The sequence below is a fragment of the Cajanus cajan genome, chromosome 5, assembly GCF_000230855.2.
Source record: "Cajanus cajan strain Asha chromosome 5, NIPB_CcT2T_4, whole genome shotgun sequence".
Lineage (NCBI taxonomy): Eukaryota > Viridiplantae > Streptophyta > Magnoliopsida > Fabales > Fabaceae > Cajanus > Cajanus cajan.
In genome coordinates this window covers 69,368,676-69,389,168 of record NC_138521.1, presented here as the reverse complement: position 1 = coordinate 69,389,168, position 20,493 = coordinate 69,368,676, and the positions used below count along the sequence as shown (strand labels likewise).

Here is a 20,493-nt window from a genome sequence, read left to right as displayed (position 1 = left end):
AATAATATTTTTAGTATATTTATAGATAAACTAATAATTTGATAAATATAACTTAGTATATATTAATATAATTTTATAAAAATATAAATATATTAGATAAGATATGTATATTTCTAATTAATATACTTATATTTTTGTAAAAGTATAATAATATATAATAAATTATATTTATCAAATTATTAGTTTATCTATAAATATATTAATAATATTATTGATATTACTTTATTAATAATATTATAAAAATAATAATATATAAATTTTATTTATTTAGTAATAATAAATATATATCATTTGATATATTAATGAAAATTATAATATATGTTAACTTGAATAGACAAATAATTGTATAATTTTAAAATATTGTATATATATATATATTAAAATTATTAAATTTTTAATGAGATAGACTAAAATTGCACAATTATGATATTTGATGGACTAAAATTGTTCATTTAAAAATTGAAGAACTAAAATTGCACAATTACAATTCTTTAGGGACTAAAATTACTCAATTAAAACCTTAGAGATCAAAATTGCACAATTGCAATACTTGAGAGATCAAAACTGCAATTAAGCCAAAGAACTTTAAATATTTAGGAGTAGATGTTTATTTTATATTGGAAATGCGAAGAAGTGTTTATTTTATGAGTTAATCACCTATACACTGCGAGTGTAAAGTTTTTTTACACTGACAACTAATTATATCTTTTAATTGTGTCATGTCACTATAAATACATTTATTTTTAACAGTGACATGACGCAATTAAAAGATATAATTGGTTGCCAATATAAAAAAATTTTACCCCGGCAATGTATAGGTGATTAACTTTTATTTTCTTATTTTATAGTAATACTGTTAGGGGTCTCAAACAGTATCAGTAGCAGTGCTCAAGATGTGCCCAGCCCACAGTATAGGTTTTCTCCCGTCAAAAGCAGCAATGGAATTATTAATTGAACAACGCCCCTGCAAACATTAATAGTCCCCCTCTTTTTAAAGGAATGCATTTAATTACAAAGCGTGGAATTAAATTCATTGCTTCTGAACTCTGATGAAGTTTGAACAGCCTCTTGTTTTGCATTGTTAGTAGGTGGGGAAAATTTTAAATTTGAGAACCTCGTGATAAATGCTATGATTTCCTTATGTAGCACAGAAAGTCGAAAGATTTCACAAATTTAAATTTGAGAAGTTGTACAAATATTCTTTTGTTTACTTGAGGATAATTAATACAGTAGGCTTTAGTAAATGTTATTAAATTTATTTAGTAAAATGTAACCAAACAAAATTATTTTGAAAATTAAATTATCAACAATTAATATTTTTTTTCTTCAAATTATCTTTAAAATGTGTGAATTTTTTAGTATCTGTCCACTTAATCAATAAATCTTGATTTGGGGTTATTTTTAGTAAATGTTATAATTTGGAGGTCTTAATTATATTCTTACACGATACTTTTTATGGAAACCAAAATAGAAATAACTTAATCCTTTTATAAGAAAGTCTAAAAATTGACTTGCATTAATAAGTGAGATAACATGAGAGATAAATAATAACATTATAATATATTAAACAATTTCACTCTATTAATATTAACAAAGTAGTGAAAATTGTTATTTTATTACATATGTATGTTTCTTATTCAAGGTTTGGATTTCGATCCTGACATAAAAATATCTCTTTACTCTTAATATGAATATTTTGGTAGAATGAAATTATATTTTATTATTATAAGAAAAATATTGAAAAGTTAAAAATAATTACACTATAAACAAAGATGCTACTTTTATTTCTTATAAGAATGTGTTTGATAAACCAAGTTACATTACAAAGACAGAAACACATGATTCGCTTGAGTTACATATAACTTTTTTTTATCGTGTATATTGTCTAATCAATAATAAATAACAAAAACTAAATAAGATAAAATTTACTAAAGTAATTTTTTAATATTAATTATCTTAATACAATTTATATTATTATTAAACAAAAGGTGGGTGAGAGATAAGAGAGATGAGGATACATTTATATTTTGAGTATTTTGTACTCAGAAAAAAATTTGTTCTATAATTTTTTTAGTAATAAAAGTTGAGCTTTAGTCTTAGTGAGGTGAGGGTATGTTGTCTTGCGATTTCTTTTTAAAGCAAGCATGATTTAAATTATTTGTGTTGTCCAAAATCATATATTTTATTTTAGCAAATCAAAATGGACCATTAATATATAAGTTACCTTTCTAAGTAGACAAATAAAATGAAACAAAAGGAATAATTGATTTTGTATGTACAATATATAGTTTTAGGACAACATTTGTAGCTCTGAAATTTTTCTTAAGTATTTATTGAAGAATAAATAATACATGTGTTGATAATATAAATAATTTTTTATATTTTTATTTAATAACAAACTTATGAATGTGGTAAGTTTATAAATTTTTATAATAATTAACTTAAAAAATTATATTAATGCCGAAATGTTTACTTTAATATGATGTGTGTCAATTGAACTTTTTTTTTTTTTAATAAAACAAGTACTCATGAAAAAGATTAAAATTAAGTGATGAATAAAGATAAATCTAAAATGTTGGACATGATGTTCAAAATTTGATTTTTCAAATATGATTTTGCTAACCATTGCATTGAGTAATTGTTTAGAAATTAAAAGTATATTTTTTTATTTAAAAATGTAATATTTAATATCACAAAACTATAAATGCATATCCATTATTGCCTTTTATTTATTAACAAATGAACCATAAAATTCACCTCTAAAAGAAGAAAATTTTTAAAAAGAATAATTCAATTTTCATTTCGTTGTTCAAGTTAATCTATAGTGATACTACTACTACTACTATTATTATTATTATTATTATTATTATTATTATTATTATTATTATTATTATTATTATTATTATTATTATTATTATTGAATGATAAGATGATTCGTTAAGTATCATCCCTTTGTTAGTTCGTGACGTGGTGACTATTTCAATAAAAATCAAAATGAAACTTAAAAAAAATTAAGAAAAAATATTAATAACAAAAATATGTTTTTTTTATTTTTTCTCTTTGCCCACGTTATTTAAATGAAACTTTTGAGTTAAAATGAAACATTTAGGAATTAAAATGAAAAATTAATAATATATTTTAAAAAAATGTATCAAAATCTTTCACCACTAGATTTACTTTATTGATTTTTGGTTAATTTGATTAGAATGAGATATGTTTTGTTCATTATTTTGGTTAATTTGGATAGTACTAGATAATTTGAAACTAATGGTGTATATTTTATGAAACTCCTATTATAATTTTAAATATAAATGTCTGACTAATTTAGAAAGGGATATAAATAGAAATCAAAATGTTATAAAACCAAAATGATAAGAAATAAAAATAAAACAAAAGAATGAAAGAACAAAAAAGAAGAAAAAAAAAGCATTCAAAAATAAATATTATTAATTTTTCATCTTAGTTCTTGAATATTTCTTTTTAGTTTCATTTTGCTCCTTGAATGTTTCTTTTTAGTTGCATTCTTGTTCCTAAATGTTTTAGTTTAGTTTTTATTTTGGCTCCTAAGTGTTTATTTTAGTTCCTACCGACGTGGATGCAAGAAAAAAAAATTGTCAAGGTCATTATAGCCCCTTCTAACGTGGACGCTATGTCGCACACTAATTAAAATTATTACATAACATCTAATGTATCACATCATCTATTAACAACGTTCCTAATCAACTAATAAATAATTAGATTAACTTGATAAGAAAACTCATATTCAACAACACTTTTACAATTTTCCGTTTAGATACTAAGTTGATAACTCCTCACATTTTTATAGACAAATTTAGTGATTTATTTTTTATTAATTCATTGGTCATTGAGTTTAAGAGTTAAGAATTGTACATCATGAATAGATAAAATGGTGTGCAAACTTAAGTAGTACCTCCTTAGATGCATTAAAATTTTGAGTTTAATAATTATGTACTTAAAGTGTAATTTTTACTATTAATTATAAATTATAGTATATATATATATATATATATATATATATATATTTTAAAGAAGTTAATGTAAAAGTCAATAAACTTATAGTGTATAAAAAAATTTATAGAATCTTTTTCTTAAATCTAAACATAAATATTTTATATATTAAAACAATAAATACATTCTTTTTTAATAAAAAAAATAGTGTATATTTAACTTTTTATTACATATTAACTGGATGAAAAATCTCAGATACTGAAGCAAATGTTGGATGAATATGCTTGAACTTCGTGAACAATTAATTAATTGAGGGAAAGCTAGGCGTAATGCTAATTAATGATTTGTCTAGTGAAATATGGCTAGTTGGCTATTCTGGAACTTTAATGGTGAAATATATGCATTTTTTATTATCATAATTTTAATTTTTAAAATTTTGAATGAGTGTATTTTTTTTTCCATCACACCCTCCCAGAAAAAAAAGAAGAAAGAAATTTATTATTCTAGCATCTATTTTATTTTATTTTGACAGATCTAATGATCACACAGTATTCATATAAAACTTTTTATATTATCTATCAATAAAAAAGTTACTGTTAATATAATTTTTAAAATTATTATTATTAAAATAAACAAATTCAGGAAGACTAAAGTCGCGATTGGATCACCATACATTATCGGTGAACAGCTTTTTTCTGTATTTGAATCCATTTATTCCCTCCAACCAAACAGTTAAGGCACTGTAGCATTATAGGCAGAGCAATTAATGTTGGCTCACTGCATGACATTATGCCCTCACATGATTTGTTATTATAAAATTCCATTATTAATTATTATTAGCTAGTGCCATTGTCTTGGACGCACTATAAAGCTCATTGTGTTTTGGTACATTTTAGCAGTCATAAATTGTTGTACTCTTTAACTCATTCTAATGGGTATCCATTTGAACAGGTTCATCATTGTTACGATTCTGCTTCGAGTTTCCGTAGTCTTGGTCTTGTTCACCATTTTTTCAACCTCAGACGATGTCCCTGCAAATTTTGTATTCGGAGATTCCCTTGTTGATGCTGGAAACAATAACTATCTTGTTTCCCTCTCAAAGGCTAATTATTTACCCAATGGCATTGATTTTGGAAGACCAACGGGGAGGTTCACTAATGGAAGAACCATTGTCGACATCGTTGGCAAGATTTACCACCTTATTTCCTTAATAGTTATTTTTATTTTTATTTTTATTTTTTTGTCTGATGAGTTTTTCTTTCTCCACCAGGTGAGGAATTAGGTATCGGTTTCACCCCACCTTATTTGGCACCCACCACAGTTGGGCCAGTGATTCTGAAGGGTGTTAATTATGCCTCTGGTGGAGGTGGAATTCTTAATCTCACTGGAAAAGTCTTTGTGAGTTTCGGCTTCAATTAATTTTTTTATTAATAAAAAATTTACAAAACATGTATTTATCTTAATTTTAATCTCCTATACCACTACACTAGACTGAACCAAACCATATTGTGTTTCATATTAATGGAATGATAATTAACCATATGCATGCATGTTGTTGTGATGGGATTAATAGGGTGGAAGACTCAACTTTGATGCACAGATAGATAATTTTGCAAATACCAGACAAGACATCATAGGCAGCATTGGCGTTCCAGCGGCTCTTAATCTATTCAAAAGGTCATTGTTTTCCGTGACCATTGGCTCAAACGATTTCATAAACAACTACTTAACACCATCACTCACATTTTCGGATCAGAAGGCCGCGTCACCTGAATTCTTTGTCACCACCATGATATCAAAACTCAGACTTCAGCTCACTGTAATATATATATGATATATAATCCTTGTTTCTAATCTGCAACATATTTTGGTGTTACGTATATAATGTTATTAATATTTGTGCTGCATGCAGAGGTTATTCAACCTAGGAGCTAGAAAAATTGTTGTGGCAAATGTAGGGCCTATTGGGTGTATACCAAGTCAGAGAGATGCAAACCCAGGTGCAGGAGATAGCTGTGTTGTTTTCCCTAATCAGCTAGCACAGCTTTTCAACACACAGTTAAAGGGTCTTATTGCAGAACTCAACTCAAATCTGGAGGGTTCAATGTTTGTTTATGCAGATGTCTACCGAATTTTAGAAGACATTCTCCTGAACTATGTAGTACTTGGTACGAGTCTATTTGGTTTGGCTATTAATCTGTTAGAACCTTGAATTCGCAAGGTGTTTTTTTGATTTAATCACACGTGTGGCAGGTTTTGATAACCCGTCTTCCGCTTGCTGTCACGTGGCCGGGCGATTCGGAGGTTTGATCCCCTGTAGTCCCACATCGAGAGTTTGCTGGGACCGATCCAAATATGTGTTCTGGGACCCTTACCATCCTTCTGATGCTGTAAATGTTATCATCGCTAAGCGACTCTTAGACGGTGGTTCCAACGATATTTTTCCGGTCAACATTCGCGGACTCTTTCAATCTTAACCTCTTTCTCACGGGAAATAATATATTGATAGATGTCCATAACAATTGAACCGGATTGGAGTGGTTTTTTAGTTTGTCATGCTAAATCTAATGTACGAAAGGCTTTAGTACAAACTTTATGAAACACATGTTTTATATATATAGTCAGCCAAAAATTAGTAGTTAACGAGAATCATGAGTCTCAGGTTCAATTTTCATGACACAAAACATCATAGTAAGAAAGAATCGGCAATTTGGTTAATTTGATTTGGTACGATGTCCATGCTTCTAGGGAATGGTAATGTGCCTCAAACCTCAAGCTTAGAAAACATAATGGGATTTGATAAACTATTAAACGCTATGTCCCGATACGATGAAAGATTTTACTGATATCTCAAGCCACCATGCTCAAAAGTCATCCACCCACATGCTATCTGTCTACCCATTCACGAAGAATGGAGGAGTGTAAAGCTACATTACATACTTACATCTGCGACATATGTTTACAGTATTATTTTAAGGTTTTACATTTTTTATTGGCTTATAAATAATTAAAATAAAATATGTAAGTACTGATTAAAAAATTAAGAATTGAAAAGTAAGTCACTTTTATAAGATTATAATATGGTAGTACAACTCATAATAGATTTATTAAAAACATTATTTATTTATGTTTCATAATTTCGAGGAGATGAATTTATTAGGACAATTTCATAATCTGATAAAGTAAAAAAAATGATTAAAATGAATATTTAAATTAATAATAAATAAAAATAATAAAAACAATTGTTTGATAAATAATGAAAAACATATTTTAATGGAAATTTAAATACTACGTACTTAAACTTAAAGAGGAAAAAATTAAATTAGAAAGATAAATAAATAAATTTATTATGTCTAATATTTTGAGTTAAACTTAATGCACTTTTGTTAAATAATAAACTAAAATTTAGTCATCTATAAAATCATTTTTTTTTAGTTATCATATTTATTTATGAATTAAATTTTAATATTTTTTTAAAAATAAATTATCAATAATTAAAAATAATTGTGTGTTACAATATAAGTTATTTATCTTAAATCTAAAATATAATTTATATATTTAAAAATATTTATTTATATAAATTTAAATATAATTTATATATTTAAATATATTACTTATTTATATATATGATTTATTATAAATTTTAATTATATATAATAAATATTTAGCAGATAAAATACACAAATTAAAATACTAAATTTTTTTAAAATGTGTTTACCTTTCTAAAGGCAAATGTTTGGATCTAATGCCCAAATTCTTATCGTTATATATTATTATAAATATATTTAGGAATCCAAATACAAGTTAGTATAACTTTCGTCAAATTCACAATGGTTTTCGATTTGAAACACACGGATAGTTATACAAAAAAGCTTAAATAACATACTTTAATATATGATGTTTAATTATAAATCATATTTATTTTTATTGATCATAATTTAATAAATGAAATGATCAAATAACATTAAAATTTAGATCATAATTATATTTTTATTGATGTGAATCTTATTAAAATTCATCTTTGTTCTTAAAATTGTTATTTCACCTCATTACAATTAATTGAACTTTAGATAAAATTTAGATACATTGTCTTTAAGTGTAGTTGATATTATATTTCAATTAGAATTAAAATTTTATTTTGATAATATATATAAATGTATACTAATAAATTTTATATTAAATGTAAATATATAAACTCTAATTTTAAATGAAGAACAACACTAATTACATATTAAAAATTATACTTAAATTTTGTTCTTGATTGTTGCTCTCTACGTTCTCTTATAAGAAAAAGAAAATTTCAATTTCACAAATATAAACAAAATTAGTAATTTACATTAAATTTTATTAATTACATAATATTCTTTTTAAATTGTTCTTGTCGTAAATGTAAAAAAAAAAAAAAAAGTAACACAACTGAAATATTATATATTAAAAGAGAGGTATTTAAAAAATATTATTAGATAAGATAAAAATAATTACAATTTATTTATATTTTGGGAGAAAATATGTTTTTTTTTCCAATATAGAAGAGAACTTTATGTTTGTTTTTGGTGTATTTCTCTCTCTAACCTAACGTTTCTATTTTACCATTTTTAATTTTTTAATTTTTTAATTTAATTTCCCCAGGTTTCATTGTTACCGATAATAATTTAATTATAAACTATATGGTTTAGAAATTCATATAATTATTATAAATACAATTATGAATCTAAGCACAAGTTCATATAACACATGTTAAATTTATACCGATTTTCAAAGTTTGAAGAACATGTGTCAATTACGCACATAGTTTCAGATAACATGTCTCCATATATGATGTTTTGTAAACATTCAATTATAAATCATAATTACCTTTTACTTAATTTTTTCAATAGTTATACAATAAATAAACTTAAAATCAACATTATTTATATTAAGAAATAATATTGAAATTTAGACCATAATTAATTGGCACCTGATTTAAATGTTGTGGGACCTAATAAAAATTATTATTGTCCCTTAAAATCGTTGTTTCACTCATTTGCAGGTGATTGTTATGTTGGTGTATTCCTCATTATTACATTTCTACCATCTTTTAATTTTTTTTTACCAAGTTTCATTATTACCTATTCTCATTCTCTCCATAGACTATATTGTTTAAGTTTTCATGTAATAAAATAATAAATAAATAATATAAATAAGATTAATTATGAAATTACTAAAAATAATAATCAATACCTACTAATTTTAATAAAATAATAACAATTAACTTAACTAATAAAAATAAAATTTAAATATATTTTTATCTTTTAAATTTAAGATAAATTTATTTTTAATCTTTTAAATTTAAAATTAATTTTTTTAGTCTTTGTAATTTTAAAAAAATATTTTAATTTTTATACCCAAATTTTATCAAAAAAATTGATATTATATTATTAAAAACATTATATTAAATCTAATTTATATTATATAACTGTTTTAATGTATTATTTTTAAATATATTATTGGTGACGTTAAATATAATTTTTTTAAAAAAATTATAGAAATTAAAAATAAATATTTTAAATTTAAAGAATAAAAATAAATTTATCTTAAATTTTAAAAATTAATAATATATTTAAATTTTAAAAATATAAAATTAGAACTAATCCATTCATATAATATTTTGATAGAAAAATTATTATAATTAATTTAAACAAAAATCACATTCATGATTAATTGACAAAAGTTGAAGGTATAATGTTAAAAAAATGATGATACAGTATTGACACCGTGATTGCGTTTGAGGCTTGAAAGTTGAAACTTGCGTCACGCACTTCGAGACTCCATCCTCAGAAAACGACCCTCCTCCTCCCTCTTAAGCCCATTTCATACTGTATCAATGCAATAGCCACCGAACACGCAAGATCGATTCGCCTCAAACATGGATCGCCAATCGCCGGAGAATCTCATACTCGTGAGCCGCGACCCAAACGGCGTCGCTCTGGTCACCATTAATCGGCCCGCTTCTCTCAACTCGCTCACCCGGCCCATGATGGTGGACCTGGCCCAGGCCTTCAAGAGACTGGACCGGGACGAATCGGTGCGGGCCATCATACTAACCGGGTCGGGCCGCTCGTTCTGTTCGGGCGTGGATCTCACCGCCGCAGAGGACGTCTTCAAGGGCGACGTGAAGGACCCGGAGAGCGACCCGGTCGTGCAAATGGAGCGTTGCCGCAAACCGATAATCGGAGCCATTAAAGGATTCGCCGTCACTGCGGGATTCGAAATCGCCCTCGCCTGCGATATTTTAGTTGCTTCCAAGGGATCTAAGTTCATGGATACTCATGCCAGGTTCGAAATCCCACATCGACTGAAAATGTGGTCAAACTAAAGTTTATTAGGTTAATTCCATGTTATTGTTGCAGGTTTGGGATATTTCCTTCGTGGGGCTTGTCTCAGAAGCTTTCGCGCATCATAGGGGTGAATAAAGCCCGTGAGGTGTCTCTCACGGCCACGCCTTTGACTGCGGAGGTAGCAGAAAAATTGGGTTTCGTGAACCATGTGGTTGACGACAGTGAAGTGTTGAAGAAAAGCAGGGAAATCGCTGAGGCCATTGTGAAGAATAACCAAGACTTGGTGTTGAGGTACAAGGAGGTTATCAATGATGGCATCAAGCTGGATCTTGGCACTGCACTTTCCCTTGAAAAGGTGAGTGAGTGTAGTGTACCGTTTTTGTGTCTACAAATTGAATTCTATGAATTATGAAATACGGAGTATGTCTGTTATGACATTGGATTTGTGCTTAGAATATTGTAGGATGATAGGGTAAAATAATAGTAGGACATAGGACATGCTGAACTTGGATGGGGGGTGCAGGTGCAGCCATCAATTACTGTTCCCTGTCGATGTTGTGAACTTCACAACTGTAGTGTCAAATGCCAGGGAACTTTAAGAAAAGAGAGTCTTATTTTGTTACTAATTAGTACTATTACTTTTAAATGTATTAATATTTAATTTAATTGATAATTTTCTTTTATACTCTTAACTTATTATGTCTATTAATGGAGTCATCTATTCATTTTCTATGAAAGTGAATGCATCTATTGAACAACTAACACTTACACTTCTAGGGATGATGGCCTTAGCTATTTAACATTAGCGGTGGAGACACCTGCAAAGAGACTCTGACCCTCAAATTAGACAGGGTCTAGGAGGTAGAATATGAGTTAGGACTAGAGTGATACCTGTTTGTACCTCTTAAATAGGTGTTTAATTTTTATTATTAAACTTGAGATTTGGATACTCAAATAAGGGAATATCTTATCAGTTAGTGATATGAATATGATATTTGCTTAATTAATGGAGAGATACTTTTATCAATTAGGCATTTGTAAGAATATTTGATTTATGGTGATCCCAAACCATTAAGAGGTTAACCTCGTGGTGATGGCTCGGAGGCCAATCATGGGGACTACATATTAGGTATTTGTTTCTTATATTTTTTTTCTTATATATAAGGGAAAAGATAGGATCTACTTGTTAGAATTAGAATGAATAGCCTCGGTGAGATACAATGTTAATCGAATTAGTTCCCTTAATGATGGAGATGTTGTTCTTGATCTTGAATAAGTATTTAGTTGTTCAAGTTCGTTTCTGAAGTTGTATCCTAATAAGTTAAATTAGTTTGCTGTATCATTGGGATTAATTTGATTAATGAAATGCAGTTCAGGGTTTCATCAACCAGAGGTTACTATACTCTATATTTCGTAATTATTGGAAAAAGAATAGAGAATGGCTTAGTGTTACACTGATTTTTTTTTTCTTTACTGTCTCTTTGCCACTATTTCTTTTCTTATTGTGTCTGTCACTCTGTATTATCCATTTCATTCTTGTCTCAGTAATCCTTGATAGGGTTTTGGCAGTCTTACTTCTCATTTATGTATCTGTAGCCTTTGAGTTGTTCACTCCAAATCATCTTACGTACAAATTCTCTACCTGTGTATAAACTTTTAGGAAAGGGCTCATGATTATTATAATGGAATGACAAAGGAACAATTCAGGAAGATGCAGGAATTCATAGCTGGTCGAGGTTCCAAGAAACAGTCCAAACTGTAGGTTCTTTATTACACTGATCTCTCATGCTGTAAATATGTACATGTTTTCTTCCCAAGTTTGAGGAGTTACGAGCATTAATCCATACAAAATCCAGACATTGGTTTTTAATAATGAATTATATAAATGATAGCGGTTCCTTGTTATGAAAAGAAATTTTATAAATTATTTCTGGTTTTTGTTGACTTATAAGTATGTTATTAACGCTTTTAAATATGGAAAATTTATTAGTCACCTGGGCTATCCTGAGCTCTTAGGACGACCTCAGGTCATCACAGTCTGAACTTTGAATACCTATTTCGTTGGTTGATCTTGGGTCCATCATGGCTCGAGCTCGGACTCTAGGTCGAATACTTAATTCATAGGCCAACCTCAAGTTCATCAAGACTCGAGTTCAAACTCAAAGTATTTGATCGTTGTGTGTTAACATAGAAGCATGAAGCAATAAAAGAGTATCTATTATTCTCGCTATAATGTAGATCCATCATTATCATGTTGATATCGTAGGAGAGAAGCATGAAGCAATAAAAGGTTGGTTGGTTGTTCGTGTTTAATGGCTATAGAGTATTGCGATTGCACAAAACTCACACACATGTTCTAATACTTTAAAGAATGTAAAGTTTAGTAATGCTTAGAATATCGTTGCTCTTGTCATTTTAAACCAAGTTCTCGGTATTGTTAAAAGCCTAACAAGGGTGAAAAGCAAAAGGGAAAATTCATATAAATGCATTTTGATTTCTCTGGTTTGGGTGGAATCCACCTTATATCATTTACAATTAAACGTCTTGTAACTTCATGTATAAGAAATCTTAATCACTTCTTATGCATGCCAAAACACAGGTCTAAAAATTAGAGGTCTGTTTAGAAATCAGTTGAGTTTAACTTAACCCATGTTGAAAAAAAAATTACACTTACAAAACTTTTTTTTTATTATTAGAACGAGTGTTATTCCGTTTAATTTTAAATTGATACTCAAACATGTATTACTTCATTCCTATGCCATCAAATTATATCCAAAATAATCCCAAACACTAAGCTCCACTCTCTGCCCTCCAAAACAAATACGGTTTTGCTATTTAGATTAAACTTAAGCCATTCTTTCCAACTTTGTAACATAAAGAACAACTTTCATAGTAACACCGTTCCATAACAACCTCATGGTAAAATAAGAAATGCAGTTAAAAAGGTTAGGAGGAAACTCAATCCTCTGAAGTGTCTTTAACAAAGACCCATTGAAGCCTATCATAGATTTTTTCAAGATCTAATTTAATAGCTATCCATCTTTCCTTTGTTATGCATGGAATGAAAAACTTTTTTGTGTCGCTATGATTTTATCTAGAAGGCACAAAGTTGAACTTGTCATTATCATGTTTTCTCTCTCCATCTGGTGGTTTTGGAGAACGTTACAGAGCTTTTTCCGCCTTCTATTTTATATTAAAAAATAATAATTCTATCTCACAATATAAATTATTTTTATAAATATAAAATATAATTTATATGTTTGAAATATTTATATATATATAAATAATATATATTTATATATTAAAATTTTACTATTAAAAAAAAAGGAGAATTTGAACTTCTACTATTTTAAAAGATTTTACAAATATTAAGATTACAAATTATTCATCTCAACAAAATATTTCACATTTGAAATTCTTAAAAAAAATGGATTATTCTATTTAAATTCTTCATCCGAACACACTATTAATTATATTTAAAGTTTTTTTTTAAATTAAATATATTTGTCATAATTATTTATTTTAGTAGAAATATATATTACAAAATTATCTTTTGATATAATTATACGTTTTAAAATTATTTTTTATTTTATTCCTTATTTTTTATTTAAAATTTTATATTTTCTTAAATATCCATTGGTACTATGTAGATATCTCACATTAAATGAGATAGGTGACAAGTAGCTACTATCCACCATGTTGTCATCCCTAATTTTAAAGGTTTTAATTTTTTTATTAGTAGAAATTACATATTTTGGGGATTTAATTAACAAGGATTTAATATTTTTAAGATATATCATATTTCAATTTGGAATAATTAGAATAATTTTTATATCTAAAATTTACTTATCAAAATAATGAAATTTAAGTTTTATTTATCTTTTTATATATATATATATTCTCTTTAATTGTGAGGATAGTTTTTTCTTATAAATATTATATTTTAATTTTTTTTTCAATTTCATAATGTCATTAAATATTTGAATATAGGTTGTTGTGCATGCTACTTTTACTTCCATCACTAAATTAATTTTAATGATACACGTTTTAAATGATTGAATTTGTTATATTTTTTTAACAAACAAATTTTTTTTTAAAAAATATTATGACATTTAAATACATAAAATCGTCGCTAAAATATGATATCAAAATAATTAAATAAATTTTGAATATTATCTTTGCAATCAAACCATCTTAACACTTAACTACTAGGGTTAGTCTAGTGGTTGAGTGGGGAGAGGTTGGGGTAGTTAGAAGTATAAGGACCTATGTTCAATCTTCATTGCGACCATCTTTGTAATCTTTCTTATCTTTACAAAAAAAAAAAAACCATCTTAATACTTAAAAAAAAATACCATCATAACAATCATAATGAGTTTTGCTTTATTTAGTAATCTATATTAACTTTGTTATCAAATCATCTTGGTGGGGAGGGGTTGGGGTAATTAGAAGCATGAGGATCTACGTTCAATCCTCTTTGCGACCATCTTTGTAATCTTTCCTATCTTTACAAAAAAAAAAAACCATCTTAACACTTAAAAAAAAATACCATCATAACAATTATAATTAGTTTTGCTTTATTTAGTAATCTATATTAACTTTGTTATCAAATCATCATAATAACCTAGGAAGGTATTTGGGCTTTCGCATGGTGCATGGTAGGGTGACATCGGCTCATTTTGATTACATTATCGACAAGGTATCACAACGACTAGCTTCTTGGAGGGGAAAACTGTTAAATCGAGCTGGTAGGGTAACATTGGTTAATTCCGTTGTGGCTGCTATTCCTTCTTATATAATGCAGTTTCAGTGGTTGCCGCAAACAATTTGTGATGCGCTTGATAGGGAGGCACGTCAGTTTATCTGGAGTGGGGATGGTACACGTAAGCTCCACCTTGCACGTTGGGATATAGTTACGAGAGCACGACGGCATGGTGGTCTAAGTGTCCGGATTGCTCGTTTACAAAACATAGCTCTTCTGGGAAAGTTATTATGGGATGTGGGTCATCGTGAGGACAAGATATGGGTGCAGTTCGTTCTAAATAAATACCCTGGTGCTACGTTACAACATCGCCTAGATGTGAAAGGTTCAAATTTTTGGAGTGCTTTAGCCAAGACCTATACTCAATTGCATGATGGTTTTCAACTACAACTTGGGTGCCGGACACGTACGGTTCTGGTATGATGTTTGGTTGGGCAACTCGGCGCTTTGTTTAGATGTCCCTTATGTGCATTTTCGAGATGTGAATCTTCAGGTATGTGAGGTATTACAACAGGGGAAGTGGAACTTGGACATTCTTCATACCCCTATCCCTGATACTTTACGTCAACGTATTGAAGGGCTTAGCATGACCCTTCATCATTCCTTACCGGATGTTTGGGTCTGGAACGGAGCACTGTCAGGGAGATATACGGCTTATGAGGGGTATAAGTGGCTATTGGCACGGGAGGATGGCATCCTTGACTCGGTGTGGGGTTGGATTTGGCGGCTCAAGATACCAGAGAATCTAAAATTCTTTTTGTGGCAGCTAGCCCATGAGTGCATCCCTTCTGCTCAGTTTCTCGTCTCACGTCACATGGGTTTAGACACCTTGTGTCAATGTTGTCATCAAACAGTTGAGGATGCATTTCATATTTTCTTTGGTTGTGATGTAACTGTGTCGCTATGGCAGTCTGTGTTCCCTCGTTTGGTTCTACCACAATGGAGTACAATCAATTGGTTCTTATGGTTGAAGGCTAACATTGACGAGTACGGGGTCATGCTTGTTAGCTTATTATGGGAACTTTGGCTGGAACGCAACCGTCGAGTTTTTTCGGGTATAATATCCCCCCTCATGTTTTGGTTGGTCGTATTTAGGCTATGTCATCTCTGTTTAGAACGTTATGGGGACCACAGGAAAGGGTGGCTCGACAGGAGCGTCACGTTACATGCTTACAAGCTAGCCAAGGGCAAGTCACGGTGCATGTGGATGGCAGTGCGCTTGGTAGCCCGGGTCCAGCGGGTTATGGAGGTTTATGTAGAGACAACTTTGGTCGTTGGCTTATGGGTTTTTATGGGGATGCTGGAGTTGGGGACAATCTCAAAGCAGAGTTATTAGCTATCCTACATGGTATGAAGTTGGCGTGGAGAGCTAACTTTCGCAATATACTTTGTGTTTCTGATTCGTTGCTGGCAGTCAATTTGGTGTTGGGACCATTGGATGTGTTGCATAAGTATGCTCCTATCATTGCTCACATTAAGGAGTTACTGCAACAATCTTGGAGTGTTTGTGTTTGCCATTCTTTTCGAGAAGGAAACCAAAGTGCAGATTTTTTGTCGAAATTAGGGCCACATTGTGGTGTTGACCTAGTAGTTTTGGATACCATACCTGAGGGTTTACACCCGTTTGTGACGGCGGATGCAGCTGGAACAGTGTTCCGTAGGATGTAATCTTCATTTTTTTTTCTGTTTGTTTTCTTAGCTTTGGCTTACCAAAAAAAAATCATCATAATAACCTGTCTCGAAACATGTAAGTATAAATTACTCTTTAACCCTCAGTTTTGACATATTGTTCCATTATGTCTCGTAATAATTTTGAATATATATTATGACAATTTCTTTGGTGTAAGTTCTATTTAGAGGGTACTAATACATCTTTTAACTAGGATCATTTAAATAATGTTATGTGTGATTTTTATCAGACTTATTATTTTATAAGCAAATTTTAATTTTTGCAGGTTAACTCCTCATTAATTTATTACATTTTGGAGAATAGTTTCACATTACTTACATGTTTTTGACCTTTCAGTTCCATTCTCTCTCAAAAAACATTTCTTTCTCTTGTTCTTTCTAATTTCAATAATTTTCAATAGAAGATTTCAATTCAGATTCGAATTTCGTTCTTCATTTGTTTTATTCATTAGAGTAACATGTAAAGTGTTCATTTTTATATTCATTGAAGTATGATAAATCTTAAGCCCTATAAGTAAGTTCATTTAGCAAAAGGGATGAATATACCAAAAACGCGAAGATAATTAAGTTACCAAATTTGCAAAGAAGATGAAGTTACCCAAAAATGTGAAGATCTTATGAAAAATGTAAAGAAGATGAAGTTATCATAAACATGAAGAGGATGAAGTAACTGAAATTGTGAGAATGATAATTTCATAGATGCTAATTAACACGATTTGTCTTATAAGCGGTAAAAAAGATGACTCTTCAAAGAAGACGAAATTGATTGTTTGTCTTCTAGGTACTTTTATGAGAGAGAATGGTGAAATGATTTCTATGAATAAAAAAATGAAGAATGAAATTCATATCTAAGTTGAAATCTTCTTCTAAAAATCGTCAAAGTTAAAGAGAACAAGAAAAAAAAATATTTTTATGAGAGAGAATAAAAGAAATAAGTGAAAGACATGTAATTAATGTAAAGTTTTTCTCCAAATAGAAATTGTACAAAAGGAATTGTCATATATTATTATTATTATTATTATTATTATTATTAAATGAGGAACCTATATTTCAGCAATCTATATTTTTTCTTTTTGACAAAATCAGCAACGACGTATATTGGTTCTGTTATAACAAATAGAATCTTTGGAGTCCTTTCTAGATATCTGGATTGTGGAATGTTACTCTATTTTGTTTGTTAAATATTCTGCTTTTAAAATCACACCTTACAAGAGTTTGATATAGATTAGAAAACCTAAAGTCACAGCTTCCAACCCTAGCCTAGCCTCTTGCTCAGTTCTCTCTCCCGCATTCAAACCACATGAACAGTGGCAGCGAATTCGCCAACTTCGACGTCGTCACGGACGACTCAGATCACGACTTTCTCGGTTTAAACGACGGACAATGCATCAACAACACAAAGGGCGAAGTTTACCGCACCATCATGAAAGAGTGGAAGATTCTCGAACAAAGCCTACCCGAATCAATCTACGTGCGTGTCTACGAGCAACGCATTGATTTAATGAGGGCCGTGATCGTGGGCGCCGCGGGCACACCGTACCACGATGGTCTCTTTTTCTTCGACATCGCGTTCCCCTCGGATTACCCGAAGCACCCTCCCAAGTTGAATTTCCGCTCGTTCGGGCACCGGATCAACCCGAACCTGTACAACACGGGGAAAGTGTGTCTGAGTTTGCTGAACACGTGGCACGGGAGGAAGAGGGAGCTGTGGGACCCCTGCGAGTCCACGATTCTTCAGGTGTTGCTCTCGATCCAGGGACTCGTTCTGAACGAGAAACCGTTTTATAACGAGCCTGGGATTGAGTCGTTCGGTCGTTTTGTTTTCGACGTCGAGACTAGGTCACGTGCCTACAGCGACAACGCCTTTGTCTTCACTCTTGACATCGCTTCTCACCTCCTTCGGAAGCCGCCCAGGAACTTCGAGGATTTCGTGAGTGCTTTTTTTCGCCAGCGTGCGGGCTCGATTATGGAAGCGTGCGACGAGTACATGAACGGGCGCGTGAGGGTTGGCTACTTCGGGTGCGTGTCGGGTTCGGATTTGAGTTCGAGTTCGAAGAGTTCCAAGATGTCGAAGATTGAAGTGTCGCAGGGGTTTAGAGAGGCGATGATGGGGGTTGTGCCTCGCCTTGTTCAAGCGTTTCGAGAGAACGGTGCTTCTGTTGTGGACCCGGATTGGAAGTGGGAGGTGTCCCAAAACTTAGTGCAAGTGGAGGAATATGAAGATATCAAGAGTGGAAAATGGAAAGGCAATAAAGGGAGTGTGATGTTCAAGAAGGTTGTGGAGAAGATTAAGAAGGCTTTTAGATGGAAGAAAAATCGTGGAAAGAATAAGAGGAGTGAAGGGGAGATATCGCGGGCTTGATCAATGTCATTCGGAATAAACCTTGCTATCAATGTCTCTCTTTAATTTTTGTTGGTTCTTTCGTTTTTTTTTTAATTATTATTATGGTTCATCAAGTAGGGTGCGTAGTTTAGTATGGCCGATTTATAAAAGTGGATGTTTTATTAATTGGAAGAGACGAAGATAAGGTTAGTGTCTTGCTTCCCTTTTTTCTTGTTCTGTCCACTGGATTAGTTCATGATGAGACAAATTCTATATGGAAGTCTCAAAATTTTAAGAGTTTTTGGTGTTGTTATATAAAATGTTTAAACAGTAATAATGTTATTTTTATTTTATTTCAATTTAATTATCTCATCCCATTATATTCCTATCATCTATCAGCATTTTCCCTTTTTTATTTTTTCAATCTCTCTATGCCATGTATTAATTCGCCATAAATGAGATGCGTTATTCATTGAAAATGAAAGGAACCGTCCTTACCTGCATCCATTCACATACTCAGAATTTTACACCGGAAATCAATTTGAAACTATCTTAAATATAACTTTTATGTACTACCAAGCATGTGATAAAGGATTGATGATGCTTAATTGTATGGAATTTGAGTGTTGGGTTAGATGGAAAGTTTTGTTACTTACAACTATTCTACCTTACTCGAACATTATTAAATCTTCGAGAAAGTACTATCTAACACTATGCCTTTTTTGTTAATTATTGTTTTTCTACTAATAATTATATATGGTGTATGTTGTTTTGAAGTTTATATTGTTGAAGGACTTTGGGTGTTAAAGAACTCTTAAAATTTTTTTGGGTGTTTAGAGAGTTTTTTTAGGCAAATATTTAGTTTGACCTTGAAAGAAGGAATATATAAGATTTTTTTTTAGAAGTGAGTTTCATAAGTTCAATTTTTAAGAATCTTAGGATGATAAGTTAGAGAGTAGCACTCTGGAACCCTAAAGCTTTCCTCCTTTCTAAACTTTCTTGAAGGCTTAGGAGGTTCTTGTTGATCTTTGGTGTAGTGATCCGAAGTTGTTGAGACCGAGAATCGAGCTTGTGTAGGGCTTCGTTGTTAGCTCGAAGTTTGTTTTCTTCCTTCCTCCTCTTCTTCCCAGTTTGGAGATTTTTTGGGTAAAGGAAGCTAGAACCTTATTTTGGTTGAGATGTATGAGTTGTTTGCCCCTTGATTGCTATCAAGATATGATTGTGTAAGTTAAATTTTTAGATTGTATGAATGTGGAGTTTTGAATGCTTGAAACATTTTGAAGAGATCTTGATGATTCTACCATAGGTCTTGTTACATGTACTATCTTGTACTAAAAATGTGTTGTGGAAGATGTATGCATATAGAATGTTGCAATACATGCAAGAATTTTCTATTTTTTAGGGGGAAGGGTGTTGTGTATTCCATTACGTTG

The 20,493-nt window shown here is 30.2% G+C and overlaps 3 protein-coding genes across 3 annotated transcripts; all 3 read left to right on the top strand.

Annotated features, from left to right (window-relative positions):
- Positions 1-4,820: 4,820 nt before the first annotated feature.
- LOC109809634 (GDSL esterase/lipase At4g16230) lies at positions 4,821-7,036 on the top strand. Its single transcript, XM_020372999.3, has 5 exons — positions 4,821-5,153; positions 5,240-5,367; positions 5,543-5,788; positions 5,882-6,137; positions 6,223-7,036. Exons 1-5 carry the CDS (start codon positions 4,901-4,903, stop codon positions 6,444-6,446), a joined length of 1,107 nt encoding a protein of 368 aa, XP_020228588.1. The 5' UTR covers positions 4,821-4,900; the 3' UTR covers positions 6,447-7,036.
- Positions 7,037-9,723: 2,687 nt separating this feature from the next.
- ECHIA (enoyl-CoA hydratase/isomerase A) lies at positions 9,724-12,213 on the top strand. The gene is made up of 3 exons (XM_020371366.3): positions 9,724-10,284; positions 10,359-10,641; positions 11,947-12,213. Exons 1-3 carry the CDS (start codon positions 9,875-9,877, stop codon positions 12,046-12,048), a joined length of 795 nt encoding a protein of 264 aa, XP_020226955.1. The 5' UTR covers positions 9,724-9,874; the 3' UTR covers positions 12,049-12,213.
- A 5,667-nt stretch (positions 12,214-17,880) lies between these two features.
- Positions 17,881-19,424, top strand: LOC109807371 (putative ubiquitin-conjugating enzyme E2 38). Its single transcript, XM_020369888.3, has one exon. The coding sequence runs from the start codon at positions 18,038-18,040 to the stop codon at positions 19,097-19,099; it is 1,062 nt and encodes a 353-aa protein (XP_020225477.1). The 5' UTR covers positions 17,881-18,037; the 3' UTR covers positions 19,100-19,424.
- Positions 19,425-20,493: the final 1,069 nt, after the last annotated feature.